The 19,241-nt window shown below is 50.9% G+C and overlaps 2 protein-coding genes across 8 annotated transcripts in view; one reads left to right on the top strand and one right to left on the bottom strand.

Moving 5' to 3' along the window:
* Window positions 1–15,701, bottom strand: part of Cngb1 (cyclic nucleotide gated channel subunit beta 1) — a 72,382-nt gene extending 56,681 nt beyond the window's left edge. The window contains exons 1-7 of the mRNA XM_047527157.1: window positions 15,545–15,701; window positions 4,473–4,603; window positions 2,079–2,136; window positions 1,769–1,808; window positions 956–1,070; window positions 828–870; window positions 161–206 (exon numbers count right to left, since the gene is read on the bottom strand). Of these exons, the coding sequence (XP_047383113.1) occupies window positions 161–206; window positions 828–870; window positions 956–1,070; window positions 1,769–1,808; window positions 2,079–2,136; window positions 4,473–4,595 (425 nt within the window). The 5' untranslated portion in view covers window positions 4,596–4,603; window positions 15,545–15,701. The remainder of the gene's footprint in view (window positions 1–160; window positions 207–827; window positions 871–955; window positions 1,071–1,768; window positions 1,809–2,078; window positions 2,137–4,472; window positions 4,604–15,544) is intronic.
* On the top strand, window positions 12,383–18,981 carry Tepp (testis, prostate and placenta expressed). 7 transcript variants are annotated; one of them, XM_047527308.1, is made up of 9 exons: window positions 12,383–12,492; window positions 13,276–13,500; window positions 14,131–14,192; window positions 14,458–14,635; window positions 15,032–15,093; window positions 15,307–15,371; window positions 15,692–15,724; window positions 16,890–16,969; window positions 17,816–17,936. In XM_047527308.1, the coding sequence occupies exons 2-8, from the start codon at window positions 13,278–13,280 to the stop codon at window positions 16,918–16,920; spliced, it is 654 nt and encodes a 217-aa protein (XP_047383264.1). In that variant the 5' UTR covers window positions 12,383–12,492; window positions 13,276–13,277; the 3' UTR covers window positions 16,921–16,969; window positions 17,816–17,936. The 7 variants fall into 7 exon arrangements, with proteins under 7 accessions (XP_047383264.1, XP_047383260.1, XP_047383259.1 ...); XM_047527304.1 differs by lacking the exon at window positions 15,307–15,371 and having other exon boundaries at window positions 14,461–14,635; window positions 17,816–18,981; XM_047527303.1 differs by lacking the exon at window positions 15,307–15,371 and having other exon boundaries at window positions 17,816–18,981.
* The last annotated feature ends 260 nt before the right edge of the window (window positions 18,982–19,241 follow it).

Genomic DNA, 19,241 nt, shown 5'->3' with positions numbered 1-19,241 from the left:
ATTCTATGGATGACAAAATTGAGGTCTAGAAGAGGTGAGAGGCATGCTGGAAGTCACACACGGAGGTGACAGGGGACTCTGCTCCTGAACACAGGATGCTAAACTCTGGTCACACTGCCCGTCCCACAACACACTACAAGTGTCGCTGACAGGCACTCACTTGGCGTCCTGGTCCCTGGGAGCCTCACTGGGTCCATCTGAAGATCCTGTGGGGTCAGAAAACAGAGAAAGGCAGGGAGGGAGGCCCGGGAGGCCGGGGGAGGTGGGGGGAGGCTGTCTGGGTGCCAAGTGGCTGGAGGAAGGAGGTCTGGGCGGCAGGACAACCAGCGACAGGCACCGCCCACCTCGAGGAGCTAGGGAAGGGGTCCAGAGTGCTCCCTGTCACTCCGAAGGAATGGCAAGTGTCTGAGGGGACAACGTGTGCATATGCACTGGGACAGCACGTGGCACCTCATTGGTATGCAGACCTTGAATTTGTATGTAGCAGTTCAGAAATAAATTCAATTTCAAACATTTAAATGCATTAACAATTTTCAAATAAAACCGTAAAATCAATAAAAATAAAAGGAAGGAAGGAAGGAAGGAAGGGAGGGAAGGGAGGGAAAGAAGGAAGAAGAGAGGGAGGGAGGAAGGAAGATGGACAACTGCAAGGGACCTGCCCAGAGCCCCAGGTCAGCCTCACGCAGGCACCAAGGGGCCACTCACACCCAGGCTGGAGCCCAGGCAGTGAGAAGCCCTGGCCCAGGAGGTCCCTCCCCAGGGGCAGGGCCCATCCCAACAGGCCCTCAGCTTCCACCCTGAAAAGCCACCCTGCTTCCTGGTCTCACCTGCGTTCCCAGTACCACAGTGTCCAAGGATCTGTGCTCCGGCCTGCCAGGGACAGACAGGCAACATGGCAGGGAGCCCTGGCAGCTGCCCCCGCGGACCCCACCTCCTCCTCCAGCCCTGGCAGTACCTGAGCTGGGGCCTCTGTGCCGGCAGCGGTGGGGGCTGCCCTGCTGCTGCAGGCGGGCTGTGGTACCACCTTCTCCATGCCCTTCCTGAGCCAAGTCAGCACCCAACCGCTGGGACTGCCAGGGGACAGAGACACCATTCACCCTCAACACCTGCCCCAGGGTCCAAGTGACAGGTCATAGTATCCCAAGGGACTTGACTTGAATCAGACCCCCGTCTGCACCATGAGACTTCACACATATCACCTCCCTCCTGAGCCTCTATTCTTCTCTAGAAAGTGCCTGGAGCCCACCCACAAGTTGCTGAGTACGGCAGAGCCAGCCTCTCTCCATGTCCCTGCGACAGAAGGGCCAGGTTTCCTGTGGGGCGTATCCCTGGAGGCCTGGGCTGACCAACCTACACACGAGGGTCCCAGACCCCCTCCTGAGCCAGCCCCAGACCCAGAGCTGCCTGGTTAGACAAGCATCATGGGCTTATATGTCTGAGCCATTCAGGAGATTCCATGCACAAGCCTAGATTTCTGGCTTCACTGGGAGAATAAGACTCTCTGGCTCTGGGGCAAAGGCACCTCACCCCTGAGATACTTCTGGCTCCCATAAAGAGGGCACCCATTACTACAGCTCTCTCCCCCTTCGTCTCTCTAGGTCATGATTGCCCATTTGACTCAGGAGACCCTCCACCCTCTGCCTAGCGACTAAGAATAACTACAGACCGAATGCAGTGCCCACCACTACCCACCCCCACGCCCAGTGGCTCCCAGCCTGGGAGGGAGTGGAGCTGCCAGCCCTAGGGAGAGGCGACGGGGGTGCAGTACCTGTTCACGTCAGGAAACTCGGCAACCTGAGCCTGGAGGGCTGTGGGCAGAGGAGGAGCATCATTCTTTAGATCAGGGCCCTCGGACAGGCCCATTTCTACCCTGCTGGGGAGGGCAAGTCAGAGGCATGGGACAGGAGAAATCCTAGGGATCAAAAGGCCAGGGTTCCAGCCTGGCTCAGCTGAAAACTCTCCACGAACCCACCCTGAACCTCTCTGAGCCTTGGTCTCCTCATCTGTGAAATGGGCTACTGCGAGGCTCTGAGGGAGACCTCAGCTTCCCTGCTGCTGGCCCAGCTTCCAGCACTCACCCTCAAGACTCGAGGCAGCCGCAGTCACTGGCTCCTCATCAACGGGCTCTTCCAGTGGCTGGAGGGTTCAAACAGGACCATGTAAGCCCTGGGACCTGCTTGGTTCAAACAGGGGCAGCCCCTGGATCACCCACGAGGGACCCCTAGCCCCCAAAGGACTGAACAACTCTCTTCTCATGATCATCTCTATTAGTTCTGGTGGCCTCAGAGGCTCCCTTCCTCCTAGCCCCAGGGGACCCTCACCCGGGGCGGCGATGGCCTCCCAGACTCCCAGCCTCTCCGTCCTATCATCTCCCCACAGAAGCTGCCCCACTTCAGTGGCCTGAGAAGAGGGAGCAGTTGAGTCATGAAAGCTGGGGACAGGCTGAGGGAAAGGGACAGCGAGAGGAGGTCCTCACCCAGCCAGCCCGCCCTCCTCTGGCCTGAACTTTCCACTCCTCTCTAGAAGCTGGGTGGAGTCCAGCCTCCGTCATCTGCCTCTCACCTGCCTCTACAGCCACAACTCCTGCGACTACATCACCTATATGCACACACAGACAAACGTGCAAGCATACACACACACACACAAGTGTGCACACACACTTACATGAATTTTATATATGTACAGATATGAATGTGTACACACATGCATCATCCAGTAACATAAACACATACACATACACCTACAAGATAAATGAATACACACATGAACACATGTACAAATATACTCTATGCACATGCACATTCATGCATATATACACTGCATGCTTCAACACACACACATGCACATGCAACCATGTGCATATGCACACATGCACTCAGGCACACACACTCATATATATAAACCTGCCAGTGCAGAAATACAGACATGTGCATGTACACACAGATACATTTGCACATATAAAGACACAGAAGCAAGTATAAACATATACACATGCTCAGTCACATCAACAAGCATATGTACATGCTCATATTTGCATGGAGGTACAAACGTGCATATATACATGTATGCTTGCACATCTGTAGCACACATGAACATACATGTTCACACAGAGTATGTGTATATACATAGAGAAAGGCAAATATGGAAATATACACATATATATATAAAAACCCAAAGGTATATACATGAACAAACACATGAATACGTTCTCATACTCAAAATCATGCTTACACACAGTAGCATGTCATACAAAAACATGGAACCACAAATACACTAATACATATGTACACATATGAACATATCTGCATGTATACATACATATAGATGTTCACAGACAATGGCAAACATGCCCAAGTTGCAAATATGTGTGCACACAGATATAACACCAAAGACACACTACGCACATGCATGCACACACATACACATACACACACACAAACCCTACAGCTATTTCCTAGACACGCCCTGCAGTACTGCAGTAATGGCCTTTTCTCTGCCAGGAGTGACCCATCTCTCCATCTCCCACACTGAAGATTCTGCCCCAACCTCTGTCTAGGAAGCATCCCCCAACCAGCTTCCAATCTCCCATAGTTCTCAGCCTGACACATTTATTGACCCTTTCAGAAGGGTAGAGCTAAGGGCCCAGCATCAATTAGAAGCTAAATCAATTCCATTTAGCTGAGTTGCTAAATTACTTGTCATCAGGCTCCTGAGCGAATGGAATGCAGAACTGGCAAGCTTTGATATGCTTGAAGGAAAATTCTAGAGAAACTCCCCTCAATCTGTGGGACATGAACCAGTCAGTGCCAGTGTGCAAATTGTTTTGGGTTCATGATGATTAAAAAGTTGCACCAGGATGTATATTAACTCCCTCCTTCTTAATCGAGAAAGTCTCACTACAAAACAGACACCAACCGAACTAGGCAGTGTACTAAGCTACACAGTAGATCTACATTCTGGGTCAAGTTCCTAAAGTCATCTTGGACTGATAACAAATAGTTCATTGGCTGGCTACTTGGAGTGGCTCTGCTCTAGACTCTAGGAGGTTGGTAAAATATGGCCTGTGCGCCATATCAAGACTATCGCTTGATCTTGTAAATAAAGTTTTATTGGAACACAGTCATGCTCATTTGTTGATGCATTATGCACAGCTGTTTTCACACTGCAATGGCAGAAATGAGTAACAGAGATGGTGTAACCCACAAAGCCTAAACTAGTCACTATCTAGCCTTTTACAGAAACAGCCTTAGGCAAGCACCGTCCACTCTTTGGGCCTGAGTGTTCACCGTGTTTCCTTCTGACCCCACCTTTCTCTGTTGTAGAAGGTCCTTGGGGAGCAGGTGACTCATGCTAGCAAGTCCCTGCACAGCCAGAAGCCAGCCTGCCCCTCCTCACTCTCTGCTTCTCCCTGGGGAGGCACCCTTTGGCTCAGCCTCCTCCGTGGCTGTTTGACACTCTGGCACTGGTCTTACCTCTGGTTCCAGCTCCAGCTCCGACTCCAGTTCTGCTTCTTCCTCCTCCTCTTCCTCCTCCATCTTGATCTTCTGAGGAGTTCCCGGGGGCTGAGGCAGCACCTTCTGGACCCAGCCCAGCATCCTGACACCTGTAAGAGACAGTCTTTAGGCCAACCTGAGTGCTCGCAGTTGCTCCCAGCATCTATGGGCCACTTTTATGGGATACACATTTGCTTTTCTGCTCATCATCCTTAAAAATATTCCTGCAATTCTTTCTCCAGATAGTTACCTTACGGAATTACTCAAGGCCATGAGTAAATGTGCATAAAGAGGCTGGTTGCAACAGTGTTATGGCAAAAGATGAAAAATACACAAATATCCATCAGAAGAAGACTGGTTATTGGAAATTACCTAAGTCTTCATTCGCAAGAGGAGCACGTGGGGGTAAATTATGAGAAATTCAATATTGGAATATAGGGACCATTAGAAAGAAAGAAGCAAATCTGTTAGAAATAACAAGCGAAGTTGTACAGGGAGCGGAGTCATGAGCAGATCAGTTAGTCTCTCTGTGCCTTAGTTTGCTTGCCTGTAAAATGGGCACATGGACACCTTGGGAGACTGAGGCAAAAGGATCACAAATTCAAAGCCAGCCTCAGAAATTTAGTGAGGCCCTCAGCAACTTAGCAAGACCCTGTCTCAAAATTAAAGATTTTTAAAAAAGAGGGCAGCTGGGGATGTGGTTCAACGGTTAAGCATCCTTGGGTTCAATCCCTGGTACCAAAAAATAAAAATAAAAATAAAACAAAAAAAGAAAGTGCATTGATAGTACCTACCTCATAGGTAGATTGTGAGGATAAATGAATTGATAAGTGCATCGTACTCAGAACAGGGACCAGCACAAGCCCAGGGCTTCGTGAATGTTGCCTATGGCTACTGGGTGGTGTCTAGTGAAAATGCCAATATGGAATATCATGTACTGCATAGTCATAACAAATAAAAATATGCTTTGTGATTAACATATGAATGGAACATCTGTTCTGTTTAAGATAACATTAACTGATGTTTATGATTTTTAAATTTTTTGGGGGGGTTGTTGTACCAGGGAGGGAACTCAGGGGCACTCAACCACCAAGCCACCTCCCCAGCCCTATTTTGTATTTTATTCAGGGTCTCCCTGAGTTGCTTAGCACCTCATTTTTGCTGAGGCTGAGAACCTCCTGCCTCAGTCTCCCAAACTGCTGGGATTACAGGTGTGTGCCACTGCATCTGGCCGGTTTTTTAATTTTTAAGATAAAATGCCAGTTTTATGGTTTACAAGGATTGGGATTCCCACGTTCAGCCTCTGAGTCTATTGCCTTCAGTGAATGAGAAGCACCTGGGACCGTGTGATTGCATCCCTGCAGGATGGCCTGGCCCGGTCACCACCATACAGGTCAATGCACCAACTCCCAGTCCTGGATGGCCCCTGTCAAGGCCATGCTGGATGCCAGCCTGCACAAGGCCATGCCTCTCTGCCCCTCTCTGACAGGGACCCTGGCCCCAGGCTAGAAAGGGCAGACCCAGGCCCAGGATCCCCTCCCCAGCGCTCAGCTCCCCAGTGCCCTTGGCCACACCACCCTGACCTCTGTCCCTGCTCTGGCCTCAGCAGCCTGGCTTCTCTCATGAGAAGGTGGGGACCCAGCTCTGGGTAAGGAGTCAGCTCAGTCTCTAAACAGGTGAACTCTGGCCAGGTATCACCCCTCTTGTCTTCTGGGTCCCTGTTGGGTAGAGTGTGTGGACATAGTGATTTTCCAGATGGGGATAGTTCAAGGTCACATGTTTAGGACCACAGATTCCACCGCAGCCACAGGCAGCTCCAGAGCCAGACGTGAGCAAAGTGCTGCACCCCTACCCCCAACCACATCCATCCCTATGACACCTCAGTCCAGCAAGGTCAGTATTTTCATCATGGAGCACAAACAGGTCAAAGGTCATTCCTGAGAGTGACCAAGCTGAGTTTGCCCAATTTCAGCTGCCCCACATCTTCCCCAGGGGGATAGACATTGCCAAGAGTTGGCCTTTTCTGCCGAATTTTTCTTTGATAAGCGGATGCTGATCCGTAGGGGGGGTGGGTAGGGAAGAATGAAGGAACTCTGGATTGTGCAGAGGGCGGTGAGGGGAGGGGTGGGGCGGTGGGGATGGGAAGGACAGTAGAATGAGACAGACATTATTACCCTATATACATGTACAAAAAAAAATTAAATAAAATTTAAAAAATAAAGTGTGGGGGACATGGCTCAGTGGTAAAGTCTTTGCCTCCGATTTAAGTCCCCTGTACTGCAAAATAAAAAAAGCAAAGCCGGAACTTCACTTGATAACAAGAACAGTTTTTTGCCTGAAGCTGCTCCCCAACGTGAGGCAAGACCCTTGGCTCTCTGCCTCATTTGTAAAACGAGAGGGTGCAACTCAGTTCCTTTTCTTGTCTTTGATTTTCTTTTCTTTCTTTTCTTTCTTTCTTTTTTCTTTATTTTAGTGTCTATGTTATGCAAAGCCTCATGTTTTTTTCCAAGCAAATATAACTTTAGATTACATAGGACTTGAAATGAGGACAAAAAGAACCAAAAGTTCTTATTTCTCCATTTGCGGCACCTGTAACTTTTTGAATTCTTGCTTATTATCTGTACCACCCTTTAGAAGATACGCTCCTTGCCATGTCCCCAGCACCTAGAACTGTATCTGGCACATAGTAGATATTCAATACATATGTTTCATATTATTAAGTTAAAAGAAAAAAAAAAAAAAAAGAGTTGGCCTCTCTTGGTCAACTCTTTTGGTCTAGGGGCCGGACCTGCAGGTCCTTTCTCAGCAGGCAACTACCCTGGCTTGGTGTGAATCTTCTGGAAATGAATCTGGAAGCCCGTTTCCTTCTTCCCCTAGACCCTGCCATTTCCTCCTGGATGGGGTGTTGGCAGCCCCACCCCCGCCCATCTTGCTGCCACATCCCTGCTGATTCCACTTTATGGGAGGCTCAGGCCAGGCAGGGACCTAGGAGTGGCAGCCCAGGGAACCATGGTGTTGGGATTACCAGCATTTTCAGTATCTTCTGGGAAGCTGGTGAAAATCCAGATTGCTAGATTCCCCCAGAACCTTCCAGGGGGGTCCAGAAATCGGCTTTTTTACTCACGCTAAAGTTTCAGCCCTGCAGAGGAAGAGGGAAGTGGGAGGGAGGAAAGCCCTGTCTTTTTCAGCCTGATTAAATGCCTTGTTAGGAGCTGATCATGTGGACACCCACCAAGCCGCCACCTCATCCTGAATTACCTGCTCAGATGCCAACCGCCAGCCAGGAATCACCTTCTCGCTGCCACTCGCAACGGGCCTCTGAGGCACAGGGGGATTAACTGGCGGTGGCTGGGCCGTGTGCAAAGGATTAGCAGGTACCAAAGCGGGGGTGGGGTGGAAGAGAGGTGATTGATGCCCAGGAAGCCAACAGCAATCCCCAAGTGTTCAGCAGGGACCTGGGCCAAGATTGGGGGCCGTAGGGGTTGCCAGAGAACCTGCCCAGGTACCAGGGCCTAACTCCCCTTATACCTTGGCCAAACCACACTCTGACTAGCTGCTAGGAGAATAATAACTGGGAGCCCCGTGTGGTTCTGGGAGACTCCTCGGGGTGGCAGGAATTCGTTGACTCAGTCAGCAGGAGCAGGCGTACCCCTGCTTCCCAGCCCCAGTGAGAGCTTCCTGCTGGCTCTTCAATAGCTTGAGACCTGCCAGAATGACCAGGGTCCAGGATTGAGACTTTAGTCCAAATCTGCATCAGTCAGAGTTCTCCAGAGAAACTGAGCCAATAGATTAAGAAGCCTCGGAACCAGAGAGGCCAAAGGTACAGGCCTAGTCAGAGGCCTCCGTCTCAGGGAGACTGTAGAAAGTGGCTTATGCAAGTACCAGAGTTGAAGGGCCGAAGAACCTGGAGTCTGGTGTCCAAGGGCAGCAGCAAGAGAAGACACCCCCACTCCGGGAGGAAGAACCAGAGAGAATTTGCCCCTCCTCTCTTCCCTGTTCCATTCAGGCCCGAGTCGATTGGACGGTGCCCCCACAGTGAGGGTACGTCTTCTCCACTTAGTTCACTGACCCACATGCCAATCCTCTTTGGAAACATCCTCACAGACACACCCAGAAGTGGGCTTTACCAATTCCCTTGGCATCCCTAATCAGTCCAGTTGACACCCAGAATCAACCATCACAGGATCCGAAGAAGACTGGTGAATAACAACTGCATCAGGTCTGAACGGAGCTGGAGCCCAAAGGGGTCCAAGGAACAGGGCCCCAGGGAAGAGGGCCTCAGAGAGGAGGCAGGACCTGGGTGGCAGATGGGGTCAATGAACGCCCAGCAAAGGGCAGGCAGGGACTTGACCACGTGCGACATTTGGGGAGCTCTTCCTGCCCACTGGGCAGTGCCAACCCTGGTGTGTTGAACAGGACAGACCCAGGGCCTGGCCTCGGAGGTCACATTGCAGGGAGGAGGCGGGGAAGAAAACGAAGGGCAAATTAAGAAATATTGCAAAGTATGCCAAGAGCCACCAAAGAAACCAAGAGGACAGAGACGTATGTTGTGAAGGGACCTGGTAGGAAGCCTCCAGGAAGAAGCAGATCCATATTTGAGCTGAGACAAGAAAAGCAAGACGATCCTACCGGGAAAGATCAGAGGGGCGGTGCTCCAACCAGAGACACTGCCAGGAGGAAAGTCCCCAGGCTAGAATGAGTCCTGAGGGACAGAAAGGGCACAGGGGACGTGCAGCTCAGTGGTCTGGAGGGGTGGGGAGAGCTGAGGTTGGGAAGCAGGCGGGGTGAGACCCCACAGGGCCTCTCGGCCTCCGCGGGTTTGGTTGATGGAGCATGGTCGCCCTCGCCTGAGCTGATTCCAGCTGCTGAGCAGAACTCCGTAGACCGGTATTTACAAACCACAGGAAGGCATGGCTCCCAGTTCTAGAGGTCAGAGGTCGAGGGGGCAGCAGATTTGGTGTCTGGTAAGAGTTTGTTCTCCAAGATGATGCCTTCCACGCAGCCCCTGACAGAAGAGGTGAGCAAGCCCTCTCCCGCCTCTTTTAGGGGGGCCCAGTCCCATCACGAGGGTGCAGCCCCGGGGCCCAATCCCTCCCAGAGGCCCCACCGCTCACCACTAGGGCCTGGAGATTAGGTTTCAGCATATGGGTTCTGGGGGACACACACATGCAGCCCCAGCCCCAACAGGGATTGAGCAGAATGTGTGTGGCTGTTGTCTAGAGGGCAGATGTAGGAGCAGGGACGGGTGGGGACATTCAAGCCTGAAGAGGGACAAGCTAATCTGTGACTAGGTGACCCCCCGATTTCCCCCCTCCAGTGAGGGCTTCAAGACTTCTGATGTGCACCCCCTCCCAAGGCCAGGGGCACGGGAGAATGTTCTTTCTGCTGGCAAGGACAAATCCCGGGACACCTATAAACACGCCAGGCTGCAGAGTCCAGAGATCCTCCTCAGGGCACTTCCAGTCGGACTTCCGCAGCAAGAGCCTGCCTGGGCTTGTGAGTGGTGACCTGCACACCCAGTGACGGTCACCCTTGCCTCAGGCCTGATGGGGACAGATGACAGGGCTTGGACTAGGCTGGTGGCAATAAAGATAGGAGGAGAGAAAGGGAGGTGTTGGTTAAGCTTGGGCAACTGGGCAGTTTTACCAAAAATGGGAGCCTGGGGGTTATAGGAGGAAGAGTTTTGAGGGGAAAAAAATGATTTCGGATTTGTTAAGTACAGAGGTGATAAAGTGTGCTTATGTATGTGTGTGTGTTTGTTTGTGTGTGTGTGGAGAGAGACACTCCAATGGTCCACGTATACAAAAGTTCAAGGGGTGAATAACCTGATGTGCCTATGGCTGCAAATGTACCTAATAATATCATAAAGAAAAGCAGCTGTTACGCTCCAAGACAGAGGAATGGTTGCTTCTCGGGTTAGGGGTCATGATTCAAAAAGGGGGATGTGAGTGGAAGTTTCCAAAAAGTCACAGCACCCCATTTCTTGCTTTCTTTTATGCTGGTAGTTGTTCTTAAAATGACTTTATTGAGAAAGAATTTATATATATACCATAAAATGCATCTGTGATGTGCATGTCTGTCAATGAGTTTTAGTAAATTAAACTGTGCAATTATCTCCACCATCTAGAGTTAGGACATTTCCATCTCCCCATTAGAGCCCAGGTCCTGGCTGACAGTCTCTCTCCACTCCCCACGCCAGCCCAGGCAGCACGAATCTGCTTTCTGTGTCTGCATTTGCCTCATCTGGACATTTTATGTAAGCGGATCTTATAACATGTGAGGTTTGTTGGATGCCGTGGATCACGACTGTGATCTTAGGGACTTCAGAGGCTGAGGCGGGAGGGTCCCAAGTTCAAGGCCAGCCTCGGCAATTTAATGAGACCTTATTTCAAAATAAAAGATAAAAAGAATTGGGGATGTAGCTCAGAGGTAAAATGCCCTTGGGTTCCATCCCCAGTACTAGAGGGGAAAATGTAGGGCTTTTTGAGACTGATTTCATTCCTGTAGCCTGTTTGGGGGGTTCATGCATCTTGGAGACGTAACTTCCCTTCTTTTTACTACCCAGGAGCATTTCCATGGTACAGGCATACTGCAGTGGGCCTATCAACTCACCAGTCTGTGGACACTGGGCTTATGTCTACTTTTTGGCTACAAATCACGTTGCTATGAAACATTGGCACGCAAGCTTCTGTGTGGACATAGACTTTCACTTCTCTTGGGACAATCCCTGAGGGTAGAATCTTCCACACGACCCAAACACACTGTAAATTGATGGTTTCACTTTTAAGAAACTGCTTGACTGTTTTGCAAAGGAGTAGCCCATGTCTTGAATTGGGTAGTGCTTATAGGGAAGTCTCAATTTTTAAATCACTACTGGTTAAATTATATTTTGATGTACTTTCTCTTTTTTTCCTTTGTGGTGCTGGGGATTGAACCCAGGACCTTGTGCTTGCAAGGCAAGCACTCTACCAACTGAGCTATCTCCCCAGCCGTTGATGTACTTTCTTAATTTCTTTTTTTATAGCTATAGAAGAGTCAAAAAATTGGGTTCATGGTGGTGAGGGAAGTGAACTCTGGGAGTTTCCCGTTAGAAGAAAGATTTGGGGATGCTGCTCTGGGGTCTCTAAAGAGGGTGAGGTGGGAGCAACAGTGAACCAAATCCTGCACAAATCTAAGTCGGGTTCAAGACCCCTCAGGTTCAGAACCTAGGCAACATATGCAAAGCATATGCTAATATATGCAAATTAGATCGGCTCTACCTGCTTTCCTCAGCCTGGGGGTCCTAGCCCCAGGGCTTTTGGGTGCTGGGCTCGGGCACTCACAGCCTGGCCTTCCTGGGAGGGAGGAAACCTGCACCTCTACAGGTCGCTGGGGGTGGAGTATCACCTGCTAATCCCTGACCTGCTGAGGCCACCACTCTCCCTGATCCCCACAATGACCCTGGATACTGGTCACAGCTAATCTCCACCCTAGAGGGCAAAGGGCTGGCAGACAGCACCTTTCCTGCACTGTAGTGTGCAGGAAGCAGAGAGCCCTCCCAGCTCCTGGATACCCCTAATGCAGAGCCTAGAATCCTTGCCCAATACAGGCAGAAGCCTTGAGGTCCAGAGAGAGACAGTAACTAGTCCAGGGTCACACAGCCTGGGGTGGGCTCAGCAGTCATCCTTGATCTGCCCTGGCCTGGTCGCTCCAGGGAGTCCCAGCTCCCTCTCTGACATTTCCCTTGTGCTGAAGCCGGGAGAGCATAACCTTCAGGAAGGCTGAAAGGACGTGCCCAGACACAGGGACCCTGGCAGCGGGCCCTTCTCAGAGCCTGTGGTTGCCAAGGAGCAGCGTCCTCACAATCAGGCTGGAGTGGGCGTTGTCTCTGCACAATGTTTCCTTATTCTGCTGTCTACAAGGCCTGGCCCACCTCCTCTCCTCTCCTGCCCACTGAGCAGTCAGAAGAGCAGAGAGTCCTTATAAGCCTGTGCACCCGGGCCTGTGCCCTGCAGATGAGGTAGTTGCTGTCGGTGGGTCAAAAGTGGGGTACCCTCTCTGCCTTCCTCTAACTTCCACTTCCCTGCCCTTCCCCAGCTCCTGAGGCAACTTCCTATGCTGTGTCACCATGCCGTCTCTGTGGTCCACTATCCTCTCTCCTCAGGGCCCACCTAGCTCTTGCCTCAACTCTCACTGAGAGAAAGCGAGCTAAGTCAACAAATTTTCACTAAAGTGTAAATGACTGAAAGGGGCTTCTGGAAATATCTGCTATTTAAGGTGGGGGGGTCACTAGGTAGCCAGCAATGATTTTCTAGTTCATGCATGTCACGTCTCTCTTCGGTTCCATGTCTCTCTGTAAAATTTTGGGTAAATGCCAGACACCTTAGCTAAGGAAATACAGGATTGGTCACCTAGGGTCATACAGCATTCTGAGTCACATTCTGAATCCACTTGCTTCACCTTTTCCTGTTTACTCTTCAATAGATTCAAACACCACCTCTTCTAGACCATTCCTTGAATTCCCCAATTCTAGTCTCTCCAAACAGGCACACCCGACACTGACCTTGCAGCCTGTGTGTGTGTGTGTGCACACATGTGTGGCCATGTGTGAGTGTGTGCATGTGTGTTGAGTGTCCCTGCCACTACATGTGGGAACCCTGAAAAATTACCTGGAAATAGTAGGTGCTCAATTAACACTTGACAAGTAGACACATCAGCACAGGCTAAGATTGTCTTCCTGCACGGAAGGTTGTGTGACAGGCATAAGCCCAGGGTGAGCCCCTTTACCTGCTTTTCTCCCCAGCCATGGCCCGCATCATTGACCTGGTGCCGTGGGACGATGGTTCCACCCACCTGTATGCATCCCCGGCCATCCTGCTCCCGATACCTCGGCAGCGCAAACAGCTGGCCAGTGTGAAGCAGCAGCTCTACCATCCAGCCCTGCCCACCCTGCGCCGCATGGACATGGACTCTGTCAAGGCCTGCCTCTCAGACGAGCACAGCCAGTCCAGCACCTACTGCCGCAAAGGTCAGGCTGCACCCCACGCCCTGGTGTCTTTGTGTAGTTTGGATGTACAGTCATCTTATTATGAATGAGGCTCAGCATCTTTTCGTGCTTAGGGTCATTTTTAATTCTTATATTTGGGTGTAAATGGCCTATGCATTGTTTACCCATTTTTCTTTTCTTTTCTTTTCTTTTTTTCCTGTCTTAATTTATGCTCTTTCAATATTAGGGAAATTGCCTTTCATCTGTAAAACTAGTAGAAACCATTTCCCATTTGCCTTTTGGCTTCTTTTCTGTTTTTGCTATGTGGAAATTTATTTTTATGTAGTCAAAGTTGTTGATCTTTTAAGTTTCTGGCATTTTAGTTAGAATTAGGCCTTTCCCACCCAAATTTAGAGAAATTTTCCCACTTTTTCTTCTAGTATTTCTATGGTTTCTTTTTTTTTTTTTTTTTTTTTTTTTTGCACTGAAATCTTTTACCTATATGGGAGTTTATTATATCATAAGAGGTGAAACTAAAGATACTGTTTTATTTTAGATGTTTAAAAACTATCCAGTATCTCCAAAAAAAAATTTAAAGCACAAATCTCTCTTGCATGAATCTGGGACTGATAGTGAAAAAACCTCTCTTCTCCCTCTATCTTCTTTCAACAGATGAATTTGACAACGCCCACTTCACACTCCTGGGGATCCCCAACCAACCTCTGCATTGCTTGGTGAGCGTTACCTCTAAGCCTGGGTTTGCACAGAGGCACAAGCCTACACCCAGTCCCAAGCACCTCTGGACTCTACTCCCTAAGCATGTCCTCAGTTACCTGTCTGGGGCCCCACCATCACCACCCAATCTGGGTCTCCAACTTCAAGCACACACTGGGTCAGATGGGTCAAGTGTCAGCTCAGGGCTATGAGGTGATCCGATATCACACCCCCCGACCCAAGTTCCTGCTTCGACTGCTGTAATCCTGACCCCCTAAACCCTAGCAGGACATCACGCCAACTGGCCAGAAGCTCCACTGCAAGTACCGCGAGGGAAAGCTGGTGCCCATTGTACCAGGCATAAACCGGATCGACTGGCCCTCCTTCACGCGCGCCATCGAGGACTGGTCCCACTTCGTGTCCACGGCCGGGGAGTTCAAGTTGCCCTGCCTGAACAACGGGGGTTAGTCTCCCAGCTGCAGATGATGCCCTAGAGCTGGGGGAGATTGCGGGGCACTTGGGTCATTGCTGTAACAGGGGTAGAGGACCACCGGCTGAGGCGGGCAACCTCAGGAACAGGGAGGGGAGCTGGGGAGCAACTGGGGCTCCTCCGGCAAGCGCGACAGAGACCAGCTGAGGGACTTGGAGGCGGCGCTCATCTTGGGGAAGTAGCAGGGGGCCAAAGCCAGGCCAGGTGGAGCAACCGGACTGGGACGGAATGCTGAGCTGGTTCTGGAACTGGGGGAGGCTTTGGTTGGGCTGGGCGGTCGTGGCGGCTTGCTCTGTGGGCGGGGCTTGGATGAGGAAAGGCGGGGCTTGTGGGAGTGGGTGGGGCGTCCAAAGTGGGCTCTTTCCTCAGTGGAGAGGTTCAGCGGCTACGCAGTACGGTATTTGAAGCCGGATGTGACTCAGAACTGGAGGGTAAGGAAGATGCTCGCTGACCGGTCCCCAGGGGTCCTGGTGGGGGTGACTAACGCAGAGGAGATTCGAGGGATAGGGAAAGGGAGGAAGGGAGGAGCGCAAGTTCTTTCAGTCTCCAGGGCTAAGATCTGCAGTAGGGAACGCCGTGGGGGGCTGGGTGGGTGTCGGAGCTCCCGGGTTGACCAGCGCCCCCATTCCTGTGGCCCGCCCCAGTACTGCGTGAACCAGAACCCCAGTCTAGACCGCTACGGACAGAAGCCCCTGCCTTTCGACTCCCTGTAAGTGAGGCCACGAGCCCCAGGACGTCATACCTGGAGGACAGAGGGTGGGATCTTAGCCCCTTTTCTAGCACACACAAGGGCCCAATGGCCCTTGAAAATGTGAAGCCCGGGAAATATTAATTGGTTCAAATACAGCATACGAAAATTGTGATTTCGAAATGAATTCCTACCAAACGGAGCACCTTGTCATCTCTGGCAACTTCACCCTTTCGGAGTAGAGGTGTTAAGTGGGATGAAGGGCAATGTAATCATTTCGGTTTGCGGGCGGTGAGCGGTCCCCTCTGCACCTGCAGCTCACCCTCCGCGTCCTTTCGCAGGAACGCGTTCCGGCGCTTCGGCTCCAACTACAGGTAGGGGAACGGCCACGCCCCTGCCCGCAGCCGGCCACGCCCCGGTCAGGCAGCTCTGGCGGGCAAGACCAGAGGAGGGTGTTCCGCCCACGCTCAGATCCCTCTGCCCTCCACGGTCTGGGACCAGCGAAAAAGGGATCTCTATCTGCTTCGCTCAGCTCAGCTCCCGGGGGGTTGGGGTGGGCGTGGAAAGGAGCTCATATGCCGTCAGGATTGGCCCAGAAGAGGAAAGCATTACCTGGGAGAACTAAACAGAAGGAGGGCCAAGAATCTACCTTCTTGGATGTGGACAAGTAGGAACGGAGGGAACAGGTGCTCCAACGGGGTCACCCCCGTGAGCTGAGACTCAGAGATGGGAATGAGAACGGGGAGTGCCGCAAGATATTCTAGTATCTTCATAAGATAGCCATCTCGGGCTGGAATTGTGGCTCAGTGGTAGAGCGCTTGCCTGACATGTGTGAGGCCCTGGGTTCGATACTCAGCACCACATATAAATAAACTAAATTAAGAAAAAAAATCCATTGACAACCATAATATGGCCATCTCCACCCCTGCTTTGTGCACTTCAGCAATACCAGACTCCTTGGTATGCCCCAAACCCACCAGCACAACCCAAAACTCTTCCAAACCTTTTCTTGTGCTGTTTCAGCACCTAGATGATCTTTCCTCCTCTGCCGGGAAAAATCCTCACTCTTGGAAGGCCACCCGGGTTGTTCCATTCCCCTGAGCCTCTGCCTCTCCCACCAGCTCACACTCCCTCCATTTGGTCACCACCAGGCATCCCTAGCTTATGGCGTCCAGGCTGCTGCATTCTCATTATTGGTGAAAAGTTGCCCTTCCTCTCCCCATGCACACAGGGGAAAGCTTTCTGCTCTTGACTACTGTATGATGCCTGACAGAGTAGGTTCGTTAAATGACTGAAAAATGAGAGAAGCAGTTCATATTTGGGGGGTCTTGGGAAAAGAATGAGGTGAGGGGGACAAATTTGAAAACCAAGAACAGCCAAAAATATATTAAAGGAAATAGGGAGCTATCAGGCTATTGGGCCACACAGAGGCTGGGTGGAAACTGTTTTCAGAGAATTGAGAGTAAGAAGTTGGATTTTGGGGAAAGACCTGGAGAAAAACAGACTGGAGTTTTCCACATCACCCCTTTCTCCCCACAGTCGCATCAACTACCTGACTCCCTGGCATTAATCTATGAAGAGGAGGCCAACCCTGGGACTGCTGAAATGTGCCACCTCAGGTTCCCCAGCGGGACAGAAGGCATCTCCCCAGAAGTTCAGCCAGACTAGAAATAAACCTAATGCTTCCTATATGCACTTGTGTGTGTGTGTGTGTGTGTGTGTGTGTGTGTGTGTGTTGGTTACAGAGGCTGGCAGAGGGTCAGGATCACTGGATGACTCTTACCCTTGCCTGTCCCTGTCAACTCCTGAAGGACCACTGCAGAACTAGAGAAGGATGTTTGGAGACCTCGGGTAGGAATGTCAAGGTCGAAGCCTCAAGCCCAGCCAGGGCTGAAGTGCAAGGGCAGGCCTGGGAATTGGGTTTTCCTTGTGCACCTGTTCCTTGCTTGCAGCCCCACCCCCAACCCCCCTTCACTTCAGATCCCGAATTTGAGTCACAGGAGAAAGGAAGGGTGTTAGAAAGAGATCTGTTGGTGCCTCTTTCCGAAGCCCTCACTGTACCAGTATATATGGAGGCCAGGGCTCAAGAGGTAGGAACTTGGAGAATAACACTAGCCCCTCAGTTTTGGACCCTGTGTTATACTGCTCAGAACACATTATCATCTGAACTAGCTTTTTCTCTGGGCCTCACAAGCACCCTAGTGAGTGAGCTGAACCAATGCTGCCTATTTCACAGATAGAAAAAGAGGCCCAGATCAAACAGATAGTCAGTCTTGGGCCAAACCCAGAACCTAGGTCTCTAGTCCCAGCACTTGGCACAGTGCTCAACTTTTGTAGAAGAAATTATTTCCCTGAATCATGGTCTTTCTGCTTAACTTTGGGTAATAAATACGAAGGTGGGTTGCAAGTGGTTTGATCTGCAGAACCTGCCTTTTAGACCGGAGGCTGATTTTAATTTCTTTCAGGGGTGGAGGTGACAGTCATTGCCCTTACACGGAGGTGAGGAACCACGGTGCCATCTCTCTGTGCAAACGTATAGGCTCTGCTGACAACAGAGCAGAAGACTGGAGCCTGGGGAGGAATGGACAGGAAGGAGTCAACACATCACGGAGCCTCTTCTTCCTCAGGGGCCTGGTGAAGATGTACCCAGCCTTCTGCCATTTCGTGCAGAAGTGCTTTCCTACAGCTCAGCCGACAGTACCTGTTGGCTTGAATCTTGGGAGGCCATTCACAGAGCCTCCTGGGGTTCCTGGGCCACATTCTACAGCACCAGAATCCCCTCCAAATGCCAGAGAAAAGATAGATTTGCCCAAGACTCACAGCAGGATGCTAGAGTCTTGGTCTGGATGAGAAGGGACACTAGTCAGCTCTAGGGAACATGCTGAAACATATAAAAGGGAATAAAGTGGGTTTTATTCCTGACCCCATTTCCTGGTGAGCAAGTCCATCCAACAATGTGACCCAGCAAACATTTGCAGCCTTTGCCTGGGCCAGCTCTGTGCTGGGTGCTGGGGTGGCACAGACAAGATGCCATCCCTGCCTCTAGAGGGTTCCCATCCAATGGGAGAGACTGGTGGGCCCGGCTGGTGCAAACCAGAAACAGTGTTCTTCCAGCCCAGGATGCTGTGGATGGTAACTCACCCCAGCAACTTAATTACAACTTCTCGTCCACCAATTGTACATTTAATCCTGATTTCATAAACATAAGAAAAAGTGTGCCTAAGAATAAAGGAACTGAGAGTAGAAAGGCCTACACAGCTTGATTGAGTGGGCACTTCCTATATTTAAGTGGAAGGCAATGCACTAAGTGCTTTGCGGGCCGCATTTAACAGTTGACAAAATGGACTTGGAGAAGTTAAGTGACTGGCACGAGATCACACAGGTGGTGACTGGCAGAGTTGGGAATTGAAGCCAGCCTGTCTGGCCCCTACTTGTGGTCACAACATTCTCCTGCTTTCTCGCTAAGAGAAGGAGGCTAAGAGTGGGGGAGGAAGCCAGAGGGGGCTTCCTGGGGCTGGGACATCTGGGCTTAGAAGGAGGACAGGATGTCTTATCAGAAAGCTCTCAGAAGCTGGGCATGGTAGTGCCCCTACTGTCCCAGCTATTTGGGAAGCTGAGGTGGGAAATTCGCCTGATCCCAGTATCAACCTGAGCAACAAAGACTATCTCCAAAAGCAAAAACAAAAGCAAGCAAGCAAGCTGCTCTCAGGGTTGCTGCTGATGGCCACTGTCTCCCAGCATCGTCCTCTATCAGCCTCTGAGGGTTCCTTTCTCATCATAAATCAGATCACATCAGAAAATCAGAAATCTTCACCACCCGGCAAAATCTTGGGGACAGCCCAGCCACCGTGACCTGGTCTAGGCCTTCCAGGTCCAACCCCAATTCAATAC

Source organism: Sciurus carolinensis, chromosome 16 (genome assembly GCF_902686445.1).
Source record: "Sciurus carolinensis chromosome 16, mSciCar1.2, whole genome shotgun sequence".
In the NCBI taxonomy this organism is placed as follows: domain Eukaryota; kingdom Metazoa; phylum Chordata; class Mammalia; order Rodentia; family Sciuridae; genus Sciurus; species Sciurus carolinensis.
Note: the sequence above shows the minus strand (reverse complement) of the source record. Positions and strands in the feature narration are given on the sequence as shown.

What these genes read in the sequence shown, in the direction of transcription:
- Tepp (XM_047527303.1), top strand. Translation starts at nt 13,278, where the DNA reads ATGGCCCGCATCATTGACCTGGTGCCGTGGGACGATGGTTCCACCCAC. An exon ending in GCCCTGCCTGAACAACGGGG is followed by an intron (nt 14,636 to 15,031) that starts GTTAGTCTCCCA and finishes CTCTTTCCTCAG; the next exon opens with TGGAGAGGTTCAGCGGCTAC. An exon ending in GCTGAAATGTGCCACCTCAG is followed by an intron (nt 16,970 to 17,815) that starts GTTCCCCAGCGG and finishes AATTTCTTTCAG; the next exon opens with GGGTGGAGGTGACAGTCATT.